Here is a 15,313-nt window from a genome sequence, read left to right as displayed (position 1 = left end):
ATCTTCATTTATCTTGACCTAAATATTTAGTCAAATGGATAACTTTCTGGTGCTATCTGATGAATTTCGAAGATAAGATTTAAATGATTAATTTAAAAAAATATAGTCGAAAATCTAATGCAAATGATACTATGTATTCTTTATTAAGTTTTTGACATTAAATCTCTTGTGATCAGTGCATTACAATTTTTTTCTTCATGTTTTAAAGTAGACTGTATTCGTCTATTTTTGATCCTTATGTTGAAATCGTAAGATGTGACGATTTTGTTTTATATAGCTAACTGTAGTACAACGATTTCTCCCGAATGTGTGCCAAGCTAAAAATAGTATCCCAACGGGAAGAAACAATCCCGTGTTAAAAGATTTACACGAACTTACAGTTGTTATGCAGGAATAATTAATTGGTGGAAAACAATGGCAGATGATAAAGAGGAAGAATTCTTGCTTGAAAAGACTCTCGGTGAGGGGGCATTCGGCAAGGTGTATTTGGTGTCGAAATCCCAGGATAACGGCGACAAGGTATTAACTTATGTACATGTACATTGGTTTATAATCAATCAATACACAAAACACAATACATTGCTATTACATCTGAACAACCGTTAAACAATTATTCTGTATTGACCGCAACTATTGTAGGGTGTATTATGACAAGTTTGCTTGATGTATAAATAACTCCACAGTACATGTGAAGTCCTTTGTCAAATATGTGGATCATAAACACAGAAATGATATAACGAAACAAGCAATTAGAACTGGGTGTCCCTCAACACTATAATGTAGATGAAAATATCGTAATGTAAAAGAGATTACAGTAATTGACAAATGAACATTAGAATTATAAATAATATATAATTTTATTGTATGGACTTAAGTATGAAATAAAAAGTAACAAATTGGGTTGTATTGTTTTAATTATGACCATGTGTACTTGAATAGTGGAGAATACATGATACTGTTTATATATCATATCATTCACATTACAAAAGTAATTATTATTATCATTAATGAGGTGAGAGCTCAAAGTACGCTTATACTTGTTACTCAGTCCTAATCTGTTTGGTTCATTTTTATATACTTTTAATGATGACTTCTGTTTATGTCATACGGTTTAAACCAAGTAAATAAACTTGGTGTAGTTATCAGTCACAGCCTGAACTAGAACCACCATATCTCTATAATAATGATTACCCCAAATCTGAACATCAAAAACATATTAACATACTTCATAGATTAAGTAATTTTATAAAGCTGATGATATAATCTTTCTGTTCCCATGTAAACTCATTGTTAGATCTATTCTATTTTTATTTAACTTTGGCGTGTATATCCAAACTATTTGTCATAATATCTCCAGTTCTCTGATCTACCTTCTTTAACTGCCATAACATCACCATTAGTAATTTGTATTTGTATTTTATCACATATGTCTCTGTTATAGATAGATTAGGGAGGGTCAGGTTGATATCACTACCTCACCAGTTGAACATCAGAGGTAATACAATTGAGAAAAAACAAAACAACAACAGCAAAAGAAACCATTGTTGTATGGTTTTCAAAACTGATGGTGAGAGAGGGGTGGGTGGGCAAACTGGACAAAATGGGAGTGGGGAAACCAGACCAGGTAAAACTGACCAGGCCAGGTACCCAGACCCAGTATCTGGCATAATTTCCCTACCCATCTATCCCTACTAAAATCTCAAAAAAATTGATAAAGGAAGACATAAATTAAAAAAAATAACCTCGGTTTGTACAGTATGGTCAGTAGGTAAAAGTAATTTCCTTACAAATCTTGATTATTTACACTTTTGTTCAGTAGACAAATATAGACAATGTGATCATGTAACGAAGCATATGGTGACAAATTATATGGACCAAGTAGATACTAGGTCAGTAAAAGGGACATAGACTGGTTATATATCCTTCAAAAAGATCAGTAAAAGGGACAAAGACTGGTTATACAGCCTTAAAGAAATAGATTTTTTTGCAGACATAAAATTGAAAATGATGAACACGAATCTATTCTATCTTTAGCAGTTTCCGACATCAGTGTGCACAATGTCGTGACGTTGAAAAACACTCGTTACACTACTGCTATATTTATCAGTTTTTATAGTAGAATGTCTGTCCTTTGCTTATCCAACACTATGATATTGCCATGTTTATAAAATTTGTGTATATCTTTCACATGATAAATATAGAATAGCGAATTTGTGAAATCACGGTGTTGGTATAACAGACATGAGCTCATAGCACTAGTATTATACTGTTCATGTAAAATTATGATGGTCAAATAACAGTCATCAAATTAATGAATTCAATGGTTTCTTTTAAACTTTAAAAAAATATAAAAGTTACTTAATCGTGCATTTTTGTAGCAAAATACATGCAAAGAAATACAATGAAGTATAAAGTTGCAAGAAAATGTTCTAGTATCATAGAGAGAGAGAGAGAGAGAGAGAGAGAGAGAGAGAGAGAATATAGATATGACTTATCCAAATGTGATATAATCATCCCTCACCAGGTAATTTGCCATACAAAACACTTCTGTGAGTGAATTAAATTTGAGATCAAAATATGTGCATGATTGCTACTTGATAATCGAAAATCAAAAATAAAAATGATATAATATGGAATTAATGATGCATTTATACAGCCATACTAAGTATTGTGTTTGGCAGTTTCTGTATGTACTAATGTTATTGCTTCTCAGTCTGGTCTAACAGCAGACAATGTAAACCCTCATCTGCATATCACAATGTGCCAGAAGATCATGGTCAATGTTGTTTTTTCTTCTGATTACTCATAACAAACTGCATAGACACATATATGTCAGTGCATTGTGCTTTTCACAGTTGACCCTTACTTATAAGCGAGTATATACAGTAATGGGTATTATATCAAGATTCTTTTATTATAATTGGAAACATACTTAAAGTTACAACATCCATATTCTTGCACCCTTATTACATCTTAGAGATAAACAGGTACATGTAAAAAAAGAAACAATTTCTCAAAGTGACCTTTCAGTAATCTTGCAAGTGTGGGGCAGTTCCAGGAATCATTGGGGTAGTGGGAACATAAACAAGTATGCAGGAAAAAAGTATGTCGGATGGAACTCCTGGTGGGCAACCAGGAGAATAAATCCTTGTTAGCTTCTGCATCTTATGTGTTTCCTCTGCATAATTTTAGCAGTCTGTAAAGAAAACTTACTGTTGGAAATGTTCCAATTGTTTCGTGCTTGTTTGTAAGAGGGACCTTGTTCATTTTCCCCATAAATTAGTTACTAAAGCAATGTCAAACACAATAAATAAAATGTGTTGTATTGAGTGATGTCATGGGATACACGTGGCAACATGATGAAGTAAATCTGTATACAGCCCATTTCCATGTGAATGTAAACATAGGTATATTCTAAAACGTTCGCCCACTTCTACCAGAGTTGTGCAGTCTGTCGTATAATTGTTTTAATTATAGGTGGAGTTTGTCATGTGGTAAATGAATGCGTGTTGTCTGTTCTGAAGATGTCTAAATCGAATGAAATCATTACAGATATATTTCTGTATTAAAAATGACTTTCCATTGAACATTAGTGAGCACATCAAGTGTATTGTATAAAGTCAATTAAATATTCAGTCAATTTATATATAATGTCCATCAGTGTAAGTACAGGTCTTTGGCTGATTTATCGGACTTGGATGTTCACAGAGATAACACCAAGGGCATTATTTGCAGAGAGAATATCAATGATAGTATTCCTTGAATATTCACAGAGAGAACACCAATGATATTACACTTTATTGTTCACTGAGAGAATACCAATGACATTACACCTTACTGTTCACAGAGAGAACACCAATGATATTACACTTTATTGTTCACTGAGAGAATACCAATGACATTACACTTTACTGTTCACAGAGAGAACACCAATGATATTACACTTTATTGTTCACTGAGAGAACACCTATGACATTACACCTTACTGTTCACAGAGAGAACACCAATGATATTACACTTTATTGTTCACTGAGAAAATACCAATGACATTACACTTTACTGTTCACAGAGAGAATACCAATGACATTACACCTTACTTTTTAAAGCGGGAACAATAATGACATTACACCTTACCATTCAAAGAGGGAACATCTGTGATATTACACCTTACTGTTCAAAAAGAGAACACCTATGACATTACACCTTTCTGTTCACAGAGAGAACACCAATGATATTACACTTTATTGTTCACTGAGAAAATACCAATGACATTACACTTTACTGTTCACAGAGAGAATACCAATGACATTACACCTTACTTTTTAAAGCGGGAACAATAATGACATTACACCTTACCATTCAAAGAGGGAACATCTGTGATATTACACCTCACTGTTCAAAAAGAGAACACCTATGACATTACACCTTACCATTCAAAGAGAGATCACCAATGATATTACACCTTACCAGTTAAAAAGTAAACACCAATGACATTACACCTTACTGTTCACAGAGAACAAAATGACATTATACCTTACTGTTCAAAGAGAAAATACCAATGACATTACACCTTGCTGTTCAAAGAGAGGACAGCAATGACATCACACCTTACCATTCAAAAGAGAACACCAATGACATTATACCTTACTGTTCAAAGAGAGAACACCAATGACATTACACCTTACTGTTCAAAGAGAGAACACCAATGACATTACACCTTACTGTTCAAAGAGGGACACCAATGCTATTACACCTTACTGCTGAAAGAGGGAACACCAATGACATTACACCTTACTGTTCGCAGAGAGAACATTGACATTATACCTTACTGTTCAGAGAATACCAATGACATTACACCTTACTGTTTGCAGAGAACATCAATGAAATTACACCTTACTGTTCACAGAGAGAATACCAATGACATTACACCTTACTGTTCAAAGAGGGAACACCAATAACATTACACCATTCCAAGAGAGAACACCAATAACATTACACCTTACCGTTCAAAGAGAGAACACCAATAATATTACACCTTACCGTTCAAAGAGAGAACACCAATAATATTACACCTTACCGTTCAGAGAGAACACCAATAACATTACACCTTACTGTTCAAAGAGGGAACACCAATAACATTACACCATTCCAAGAGAGAACACCAATAATATTACACCTTACCGTTCAAAGAGAGAACACCAATAATATTACACCTTACCGTTCAAAGAGAGAACACCAATAATATTACACCTTACTGTTCAAAGAGAGAACACCAGTGACATTACACCTTACTGTTTGCAGAGAACATCAATGAAATTACACCTTACTGTTCACAGAGAGAATACCAATGACATTACACCTTACTATTCAAAGGGAGAACACCAATGATATTACATGTTACTGTTCAAAGAGGGAACACCAATGACATTACACCTTACCGTTCACAGAAAGAACACCAATGACATTACACCTTACTGTTCACAGAGAGAACACAATGGTATTATACCTGCTCTTTGATAATATATTAAATATCTTAAATAAATGGGTACAAATTGTAATTTATTGGTATTTTCACTCCTAAGTGATGGCTGAATGTATGTACATGCAACACTATTTATTTTACACATCATAATTCAGAACTGTGGTGTGGGTATTGGTGCCATCCTTGTGGTTCCCATTAATTACAGTTATGCTGTCTATCCAAGAAAATTCATTTGATTATACAGCTTCAGCATATTGCTTCAAAATATTTGCATCAGTGGGACAGCGTTATGTTTGAAGTGGGCGAATAATCCCGCCCTTGTACTTTGTAATATAAACCACAATACACACCTAGCCTGCACTCAGATCATCTTTTGTACAGCCACTGCTCTCGTAACGATGCAATCGATGAGATGTTTGAGGATGCTGTGGCTGACTATAAGAAATCTGATTTATCATGTGGAGGATGCTAAGATTGCAATGAGTTACCAAAGGCTTTAGCAGTCGATATCTCTTCATATATATGGTCGTGTGAAAGCATGTGTAAATGAAATATTAATGTACAAGTGCCTGTTATACAACTCCGGTGGCCTAGTGGTTAAAGCGTCCGCATCAGATGCGGGAGGTCGTGGGTTCAATCCCTGGCCAAGTCATACCAAAGACTTACAAAAATGGCCACTGAAACTGTTAGATGGAATAGCCCAAATAAGAATTGATTGGATATTGAAACTGTCAGATGGAATTGCCCAAATAAGCATTGATTGGATATTGAAACTGTTTGATGGAATAGCCCAAATAAGAATTGATTGGATATTGAAACTGTTAGATGGAACAGCCCAAATAAGAATTGATTGGATATTGAAACTGTTAGATGGAATAGCCCAAATAAGAATTGATTGGATATTGAAACTGTTAGATGGAACAGCCCAAATAAGAATTGATTGGATATTGAAACTGTTAGGTGGAACAGCCCAAATAAGAATTGATTGGATATTGAAACTGTTAGATGGAACAGCCCAAATAAGAATTGATTGGATATTGAAACTGTTAGATGGAACAGCCCAAATAAGAATTGATTGGATATTGAAACTGTTAGATGGAACAGCCCAAATAAGAATTGATTGGATATTGAAACTGTTAGATAGAACAGTTGAAATAAGAATTGATTGGATATTGAAACTGTTAGATGGAACAGCCCAAATAAGAATTGATTGGATATTGAAACTGTTAGATGGAATAGCCCAAATAAGAATTGATTGGATATTGAAACTGTTAGATGGAACAGCCCAAATAAGAATTGATTGGATATTGAAACTGTTAGATGGAATAGCCCAACTGAGACTACAAGAAAAAAAAAGAGTATATAAACTGTGTACAATTGTAGAAAATGAATATAAATCTCTTATTGCGGTGATGTACGTCTTAAGTCTGAAATATAGTTTGTAATTTGCATTGTTTATATATATATATATATATATATATATATATATATATATATATATATATATATATATATATCTATGAGTTGGGTGGGTATATGGTGTGGGTGGGTGTCAAGTGAATAACATATATATGTCACCTGGGAATTAAAATTTATCCATCATTCATTCAACACAAGATAATTTTCTTTTTATGTTCAAATACTATCGGCTAGCTAGAGTGTTCAGTATCAGATTTTATATGGTAATTCTGGCTGTGTACCTTTGATGTTCTGGTGTGTTTTGTGTACATTCAAGTATAAGTATTAAGGTAATTCTCTTATCAACATTTGAGGTTTAAAAAGGGCAGGCTTGAAGTTTCCATTGCTTGAGTCATGTGACTCAACTTGAACATCCCCGGAATTTGCCAAAAAAAACTTTCAAATGCATAAATGAGTTACTGTATCTAATGGAACAGCAGTATAATAAATGATCACAGGCAGGTGGGTTGTGCTGTTTCATGGGGATTTACAAGTTGTCAAACATAGGATTTGATCGAGAAATATTTGGTACATATCGTCGCAAGGACCATTCAGCCGACCATAACTCAAGAGCCTTGAGAAATACCATTGTGTGTCTAAAATGTATATCGATTTGTTATGGCACATTTGTCTGCATTAATTGTGTTATTTCATGAACAGATGACATCACACCCAAAACCCATCCATCAATATCAAAACAGGTTGGGGGCTGATTTATCAGACTAAGACTGGATGAGCTTGTTACTGCAGCTCTATTTCTGCAGCACGTGTGTTCATATCAACAATTTTATAAAACCAGAATTTCACACAGCTCTTCAGTTAAGATATGATCGGTTGAAGGGGACTTTCGGAAATATGTAAGTCATATTTCACTATCAAATCCATTGTTTGACATGTAAAAATTCCATGTGGAATCACACAGCCCTACTGCTCATTGTCCATTTTGAATTAAAGGGTTACTTCGGTGGATAATCAATTGTTCTATCAATGTTGTGAGACCAAACAGATGCAACTTTGGATCTTTTGAAATATTTTGGGATTCTTGTGGTCATGTGACTCAGGTTTCCATGGATTTGTCATGTGATTGTCATGTTATGAATATCTCATCATGTGACTAATCTCATGGTTCAGTAGTGCTAACATTACAACAGGGATGAATTCATTGACAGTGTTTAGAGCCATCCAAACCACCAACATATAGTTACAGATTGGTGGACTAATTTATCAGACCAGGCCATCCTAAGAAACTTGTTAGAAACACAGCACAAAAACCACAGTAGATGACTTGATTAGATTTTTAGGTTTGGTATGATGTTTTACGGCACATCAGTGCAAGTAGAACATCAATGTCCTTGCCCAGGGACTTGCCATAGTAGCCGATCTGGGCTGATCCAATGGCTGGATTCCAACTTGCATCCTTTTGGTCATGATTCCAGAATGCTAACCACTGAAACACCTCAGCCTAATGTAAATCAATACAGCATTTTTTTAAAATTTATTTTTTAAATGTTATATTGCTTTTTTAAATACATTTTGAACATTAAGCAAAATCCACTTGAGGTAGAAATGAAACAATATATGTATATTTGTGTCCCTGTCTAGATGATCTCATTAGATTGGCAGGTCATTATATATAGAAAGCAATATTTAAGTTTATATGACACACTTGTTAACTTTTTGGAATTTCTTTCAATTTTCACAGGCATCTTTAAGCATTCATAAGTAAAACACCACGTGAAGAAAGCAAATTAAATTTTATTGGTATATTTGTGTTTAGACAGATTCCTTGATTTGATTTGCAGTCCATTATAGCAGTTCTTCATATTTTTGGTATTGCACCATTTTCACAGAAATCTTGTTAGCACAATTAATATTTGTATCATATGTAGATGATCTAATTCAGTTTGAAGATTATTTTAACCTTGTTTCCATTTTTTTTGTCTTCACATTTGTTAACTTTTTGGACTTCATTTTTTAAAAGATGAAAACTTTTATGCATGATTTAGCAAACACCACATCAGGTAGACAATTTAATTATTTTATGCATGTCTATATTTACCTGTAGATGACCTGATTAGATTATCATGAAAATATATTAATATTTCCAATTTGTATAAATATCTTCTTTTTTTTACAAAACCATTTTGCTCTGCATATCTATGATGTGGGCATATGTATTTAAGGAATACAAATCAATTTGAAGTATCTTTCTAAACATTTTTGAAATTTATGGACTTGGACCTATTTTGACAATGAAACAAAAGAATATGATGTAGATAAACCAATTAAATGTGCATATTTGTATTCAGATGTAGATGATCTGGATAAATTCTTTAACACATTTTTTAACTTTTACCTTTTCGACAAAGGCATTTTTAGCAAATATAAGCTAAAACCACTCAAGGTGGAAAAATTAAATTTGGCTGCCGTGTTTGTAGGCATATGTAGAAAACGTGCTTAGATCTTGAGACTATTTGAGCAAATATTTAAAAAATATTACACAATTTTTAAATGTTGGGTCTTAGAATTATATGACAAAACCTTGTACGCCTGATTAGGCAAATACCACTTCAGATTTACAGATTACAGGTTTTGTGCATGTATGTGTAGAGGACCTAATTAGGCTTTAATGTCATTGAAGGGATTTTTGAATTAAAAAACTGTAAACATTTTTTACTTTTACTTTTTCATCTCCAGTGTTGGAAGGGGGTTTACATATTTAACAAACAAAAATGTAGTTACAGCTGTACATATAAATGAGGGGATTTGGCTGGATTTGTTGCCACTCTGTAAACTGTATATCAGTGGAGAGTTTCATGAATAAAATAGCCACTATTTTGTTTGCAACAAATATTTTTTTATAGTGATCTATTTACCCTACATATTACTATTTTATTGACTGAACTCATTGCCATCCTAATTCCTTTATCCCAGACCAGAGTTCTTGATCAAATTCAGGTCAGTTAAACTGATTAAAGATTGCAAGATAATTTCCATAGGGATTGAGCTAGTTACATTGTCAACTGCAGTAGCAATCCTCAGTTGACTGGTTTCAGGCCTACTTGTGCCTCTTGTTACAATTCATTACTTTCATTTAATACCGTATGTGAGAAAGCTTGCCAGTAGCTTCTCGTGGGTCGGTGGTTCTTTCCAGGGTTTTCCCGGGTTCTTCTTCCACCATTAATACTGGCCGCCATGTATAGCCTATCGTGTGCTGAAAAATAGCATTAAACCCCACAACAACAACAACAGCAACATTTAATACCTTGATTCATTTCATTAAAATATCCAGTAATATATTTTGAATATTTTTGCAGTATGCCATGAAAGTTATCGATCTCAGCAAAAGTAAACCAGAAGAGAGAGAATTGGCTTTGCGGGAGGCAGATGTATTGAGGAAATTCAACCATCCTCATGTGCTTCACTACATTACCTCCTTTGAGAAGGATGGGCGACTTGGCATTGTGACAGAATACTGTTCTAATGGTGACCTTTCAAAGTACCTAGAAGCTCTGCAGGATAGAGGTGCAAAGCTGGAGGAAAAACAAATCCTAACATGGTTTTTCCAAACAGCACAGGCTTTGGAGGTGTTTGGTGCTCTCTCTCTCTCTCTCTCTCCCTCTCTCTCTCTCTCTGCTGGACTTCAGTCTCTCAGAAGTTCTGTTCTACATTTATTAATATCTTTATTAATAATTTGATTGTTTAGGTAAATAAAAAAAGACCAAAATAATTATATTACAAACTATGTCTGTCACAGTGACAACATCAATAAATGGGACAGAAAGTGTCATTCATACTGACAACATCAATAAATGGGACAGAAATTGGCATTCATAGTGACGACATCAATAAATGGGACAGAAATTGGCATTCATATTGACAACATCAATAAATGGGACAGAAATTGGCTTTCATATTGACGACATCAATAAATGGGACAGAAATTGGCATTCATATTGACGACATCAATAAATGGGACAGAAATTGGCATTCATAGTGACAACATCAATAAATGGGACAGAAATTGGCATTCATATTGACAACATCAATAAATGGGACAGAAATTGGTATTCATTGACTTAAGATGATATAGTCCATTTCTTAGCTCCCTGAAAAAATTTACTGTAGATAATATTCATGAATATTAAATAATATTGGATCATTTTGATGTTTACCAAAATTGAGACTGGTATGAATTATGTTTTGTTTTTAATAGCATTCATACGTGCAGAAATGACACCTTTGTTTCCTTATATTTTTTGCACATCATATGAATGAACATCATTCTTTCCGGTGTTCCTATTTTATGATTGCATCAGATATTGATTTTTTTCCCTCATAGTATCGTGACTAGCTGTATTAAGTTTCATCTTTTGTAAGGACCTCGTAACTATAGTGTAATAAGTCTTGAGCCGTTTTCCTAAACTCTGGTTTCACTATTATAACATTCCATTGTATGCAAATAATAAGTAGTTTGTATTATTAGAAAATCGTTTTCTATTACCATAGGAGAAAATCAATGCTCAATATCAGAAAAAGATTTTTATAATATTCAGAATTGATATGCTAATATTAAACAATATTAGAAAATCTCGTGTACTCAGAGTTGATTTTTCATTATTAGAAAATCAGACATAATGCAAGAAAATAATCCTTCATACAATAGAAAGTTATGATTTAAAAAAAATGTCTGTAAGTAATTGTCTAATTTAAAATAAAATACATTTTTATTGACCTTTTGTCAAAGAAATTAATAAATGTATGAACCACATGTAAACCTCATTTTGATGGATGCAAAGTGGAGTTGAAAAAAATAGGTTTATCTGTTTCATACATCATATTTACCATAAATTGCTGTCTCACATTATTTAAAGGTTGTTATTTAATTTGCTTTAGAAATTTACAAATGTTATAATAGCAGTATGGTCCTTTGTTGAGGTGAACATAACGTTTTATGAACCATAAACCTGATGATTTTCAGAAAAACATGCAGTTTAATTGCTTTAGAACTATGTAAATACCTGTAAGTAACCATTTTAACTACTTGATGTTAAGAACTTAACATTATGATGTCATGTGAAAGTCAATGATGTTATGACCATGAAATATGAATAAAGACTTTACAACAAGATGAAATATCACAGGAATCATGTGATTATTCAATTTTATGGCACTAGAGCTTAAAATTATGACATCAAAAGGCAATGATGTCATAATGTTATATGAAGAAATATAACATATAACGTGTTGTTCTATCAAATGAAAATCATCTCTTGTTGGATCCATGTACAAATTCTAGTATTACAGAATTAAAGGAATTTTTAATCTGCATTCCACTCACTTTTGTCACTGGGGATACTTGACCCCCTAATGGTCAGGATTTAGGGTATATCGATATAATGGGAGGTTCCATGGTTTAGAAACTAGGTTTATCGTAAACAATGATATTATATGTGATACTCATCATGTAATTAGTATAATTAATGACACAAGTCAAAATCAATTAATTAACACCTCATATCAGACATTTTCGTTTCATTATTGATTATTTCATTGTTTATTCTCATGGACCATGATCTTGATAATACATAAAATTTAACAATTGATTAGAAACCTTGAAACATTCCCATCTTATTTTATGCCAAGAATAACAAACATGTCATATTTATGGTACCATCATTTATTTTGAGCAATAGCCATCAGGTTTTTTAAGATCAGAACCTCAGTGTTAGACTGAGACCCATTCTTTGTACAGTAAAACTCTGCTATAACATGATGGTTGAGGGCCACAAAGCTCTCGTGCTTTTACCATACTACCGGTATGCTAAATTGATCAAAGTCCGTAAGCATATGAGAATGTTTCATGTGTATACACCTAGACTGGGGTGGACAAAGTACAGTCCATGATCTGGTTTGTCTGAAAATTTACATCATAGGGTGTGTAGGCCGATAGTATCAGCCCCACATCTGTAATGATACTGACTGAAGTTTTAGGGGATGCTCTCATCTAGTCGTTAAAACATAGAAATATTTGCAGACACAATCATCAGTGTACATTTTATACACTTACTGGTAATTCTCGTGGCTGTAGAGTGACCATGGAGGATTCTGTTGGCGATATGTACATAATATTTTCTGATCCAGTCCTATGTTTGACGACTTGTAAATCCATGTGGAATAGCACACAATCCTATGTCCTGTAGCTATTTTGAATTTCGCGCTAGATATGTTTGTTACCAATTACCAGTATGTCTTAACTGTACACAGATGTGTTCTAGAAAGATTTGCATGCAGGAAGCTTGCACATTTTAATGAACAGTGATATCATACCCACAAATCGTTCATCGATATCAACAAATATTTGGGGTTTGACTTATGGGATAAAGGGTGTGGCTATAAAATTCACTTATCTGCTGGCCCGGATCCTGGAGGAACTTGCCCAATCCTGCTCTTGGGTATATAACATAGGGGAGGATTGAAGTATTTCAGATGAGAAATGTCCAGAGTGTCTTATTTTCTGATTTTTTAAAATGAAAAAATGCCAATATCAGACAGTCCACGTTTCTAACAAGAAACTTGTATTTAGGCTTGAAAAATACTTTAACTGAAAATTCAAGCAGGAGGTCAAAGGTATTAACATTGTATTGTAATTTACATTAAAACCTGAGCAGTTGTGTATAACTTCCTGGATCCAGTATTGGAGTGAATCATTCGATTTGATAGGTAATGAGTGATCTCCACTAAAACAGTTGAATCGTTTTCTAAAAGATAGATATATAAATAAACATAGATTACAATATTATTTATAACTAGGACTTTGCACTACAGTAGATGAAAACATGGGGTTGAATCTTTGATTATAAAAGCAAATTACTCCACCTCTACAACCTAAATGGTTCTGTTCTAATCAATGGTCCGTCCACAGCAGTACCAGCTAAACACATATAACTTGACCATTACAGTGGGTTGTATATATGATTGATTTGAAGCAGCTGTTTGCATTTCAGACTCTAAAATTCAAAAAGATTAAGCTGGGATGTGGGTGGGTGTGGGATGTAGCAATTTCTAACATTGCTACTGACAATTGAGGCAATAAATGACGGTTAATTGAACAGGCAATGGTGGTCTCTTATTTCCCTTAGATAGGTGGGTAAATTAATTGATTTGAAAAAATAGGGTGAAAAACTTTTAGGACCTCCACATAATTTGGTGCTTGGTTGAGAATGTCAGATGATTGAGGAAGCATTTGTATGTTGTTTACTCTGGACCATGCAAATTGTTCATAGGATGCATTGAAAACTGATGCAAAGAAGTCGTACTATCTTTTCTTGTGACAGTTCAATAATAATTAGATTAAAAGTCATCAGGTTACAAAGCATCTTTCCAAAACTAAGCTAGAAGATATGTTTTCTTCAAGAATATGATGCATCTTGCCAAATTATTACTTTATAATTTTAATTATTTATTTTTAAACTAAAACATTATACTACTTCAAGAAATAGGTGAAATTATTGCAGAATTTCAGGAGCCACACCATGAGCATGCTATATCTGAATCTATGTTATATTGAAGTGTGTTGCAGCAGGGTTTCAAAGTGTATTCCTTCTTCCAGTAAGCATATGATATTTTAAAAACAATTTCTATATTGCACAATCAACAAACCATCATGTTCATATACTTAACATGAAACATTCTTGACAGCATATTAAAAAATGAGCAACATGATTGGGTAACTATGCACTCAACAACCAATGGTCATTGATGTTACAGCAGAGTATCTTGTTCTGCAATCCACATTGAAGGTAGTCTAGTGAACTAGAGACAAGCAGTGGGATGGTTATAATCATAAATTTGCATATACGTATGGAGTGAGCTTCATCAATTTGTGTGAGAAATGTCTTTCTTCCATATTTGCTCCAAAAAATGATATATACAGAGTATATCTAATATAAGTGTTCTTTTATGTCTCTACGTAGATGCATGTAGTCATATTTAGAACAATATGCACACAGCAGTTTTTATATACAAAACGTACTTTGTTGCTTGAATGGGACTTCCATATAATATTAAAAATACTGATTTTCTAATATATTTCAATAATTTCTTATGTTGTACTATTTTCAGTATCTGCATGGATTAAATGCTCTCCACAGAGATTTGAAGAGCCCTAATATTTTCTTTGATGCCAACTATGATGTTAGACTGGGGGATATGGGTTTGACAAAGTATGTACAATACTTTTGTTATTAGGTCCTAAATACAATTAGCTTCTAGTATGATTGCACGCTCATTTACTCGTGTATTCATGTTCTGCGGAAATAGTTCCTGTCATTTGTGCCTTGCTTGTTCATTAAAATCTTTAAACAGCTTAAT

At 33.4% G+C, this 15,313-nt stretch overlaps 1 protein-coding gene across 2 annotated transcripts in view; it reads left to right on the top strand.

Moving 5' to 3' along the window:
- Nucleotides 1–324: 324 nt before the first annotated feature.
- The window catches only part of LOC149788930 (uncharacterized), a 53,053-nt gene continuing 38,064 nt past the window's right edge, over nucleotides 325–15,313 (top strand). For both annotated transcript variants that reach the window (XM_089975069.1, XM_089975068.1), the window contains exons 1-3: nucleotides 325–519; nucleotides 10,258–10,527; nucleotides 15,065–15,165. In XM_089975069.1, coding sequence (XP_089831195.1) covers nucleotides 415–519; nucleotides 10,258–10,527; nucleotides 15,065–15,165 — 476 coding nt within the window. In that variant the 5' untranslated portion in view covers nucleotides 325–414. The remainder of the gene's footprint in view (nucleotides 520–10,257; nucleotides 10,528–15,064; nucleotides 15,166–15,313) is intronic.

Source organism: Sinohyriopsis cumingii, chromosome 11, assembly GCF_028554795.1.
Source record: "Sinohyriopsis cumingii isolate HCF-2022 chromosome 11, ASM2855479v2, whole genome shotgun sequence".
Classification (NCBI taxonomy): Eukaryota; Metazoa; Mollusca; class Bivalvia; order Unionida; family Unionidae; genus Sinohyriopsis; species Sinohyriopsis cumingii.
Note: the sequence above shows the minus strand (reverse complement) of the source record. Positions and strands in the feature narration are given on the sequence as shown.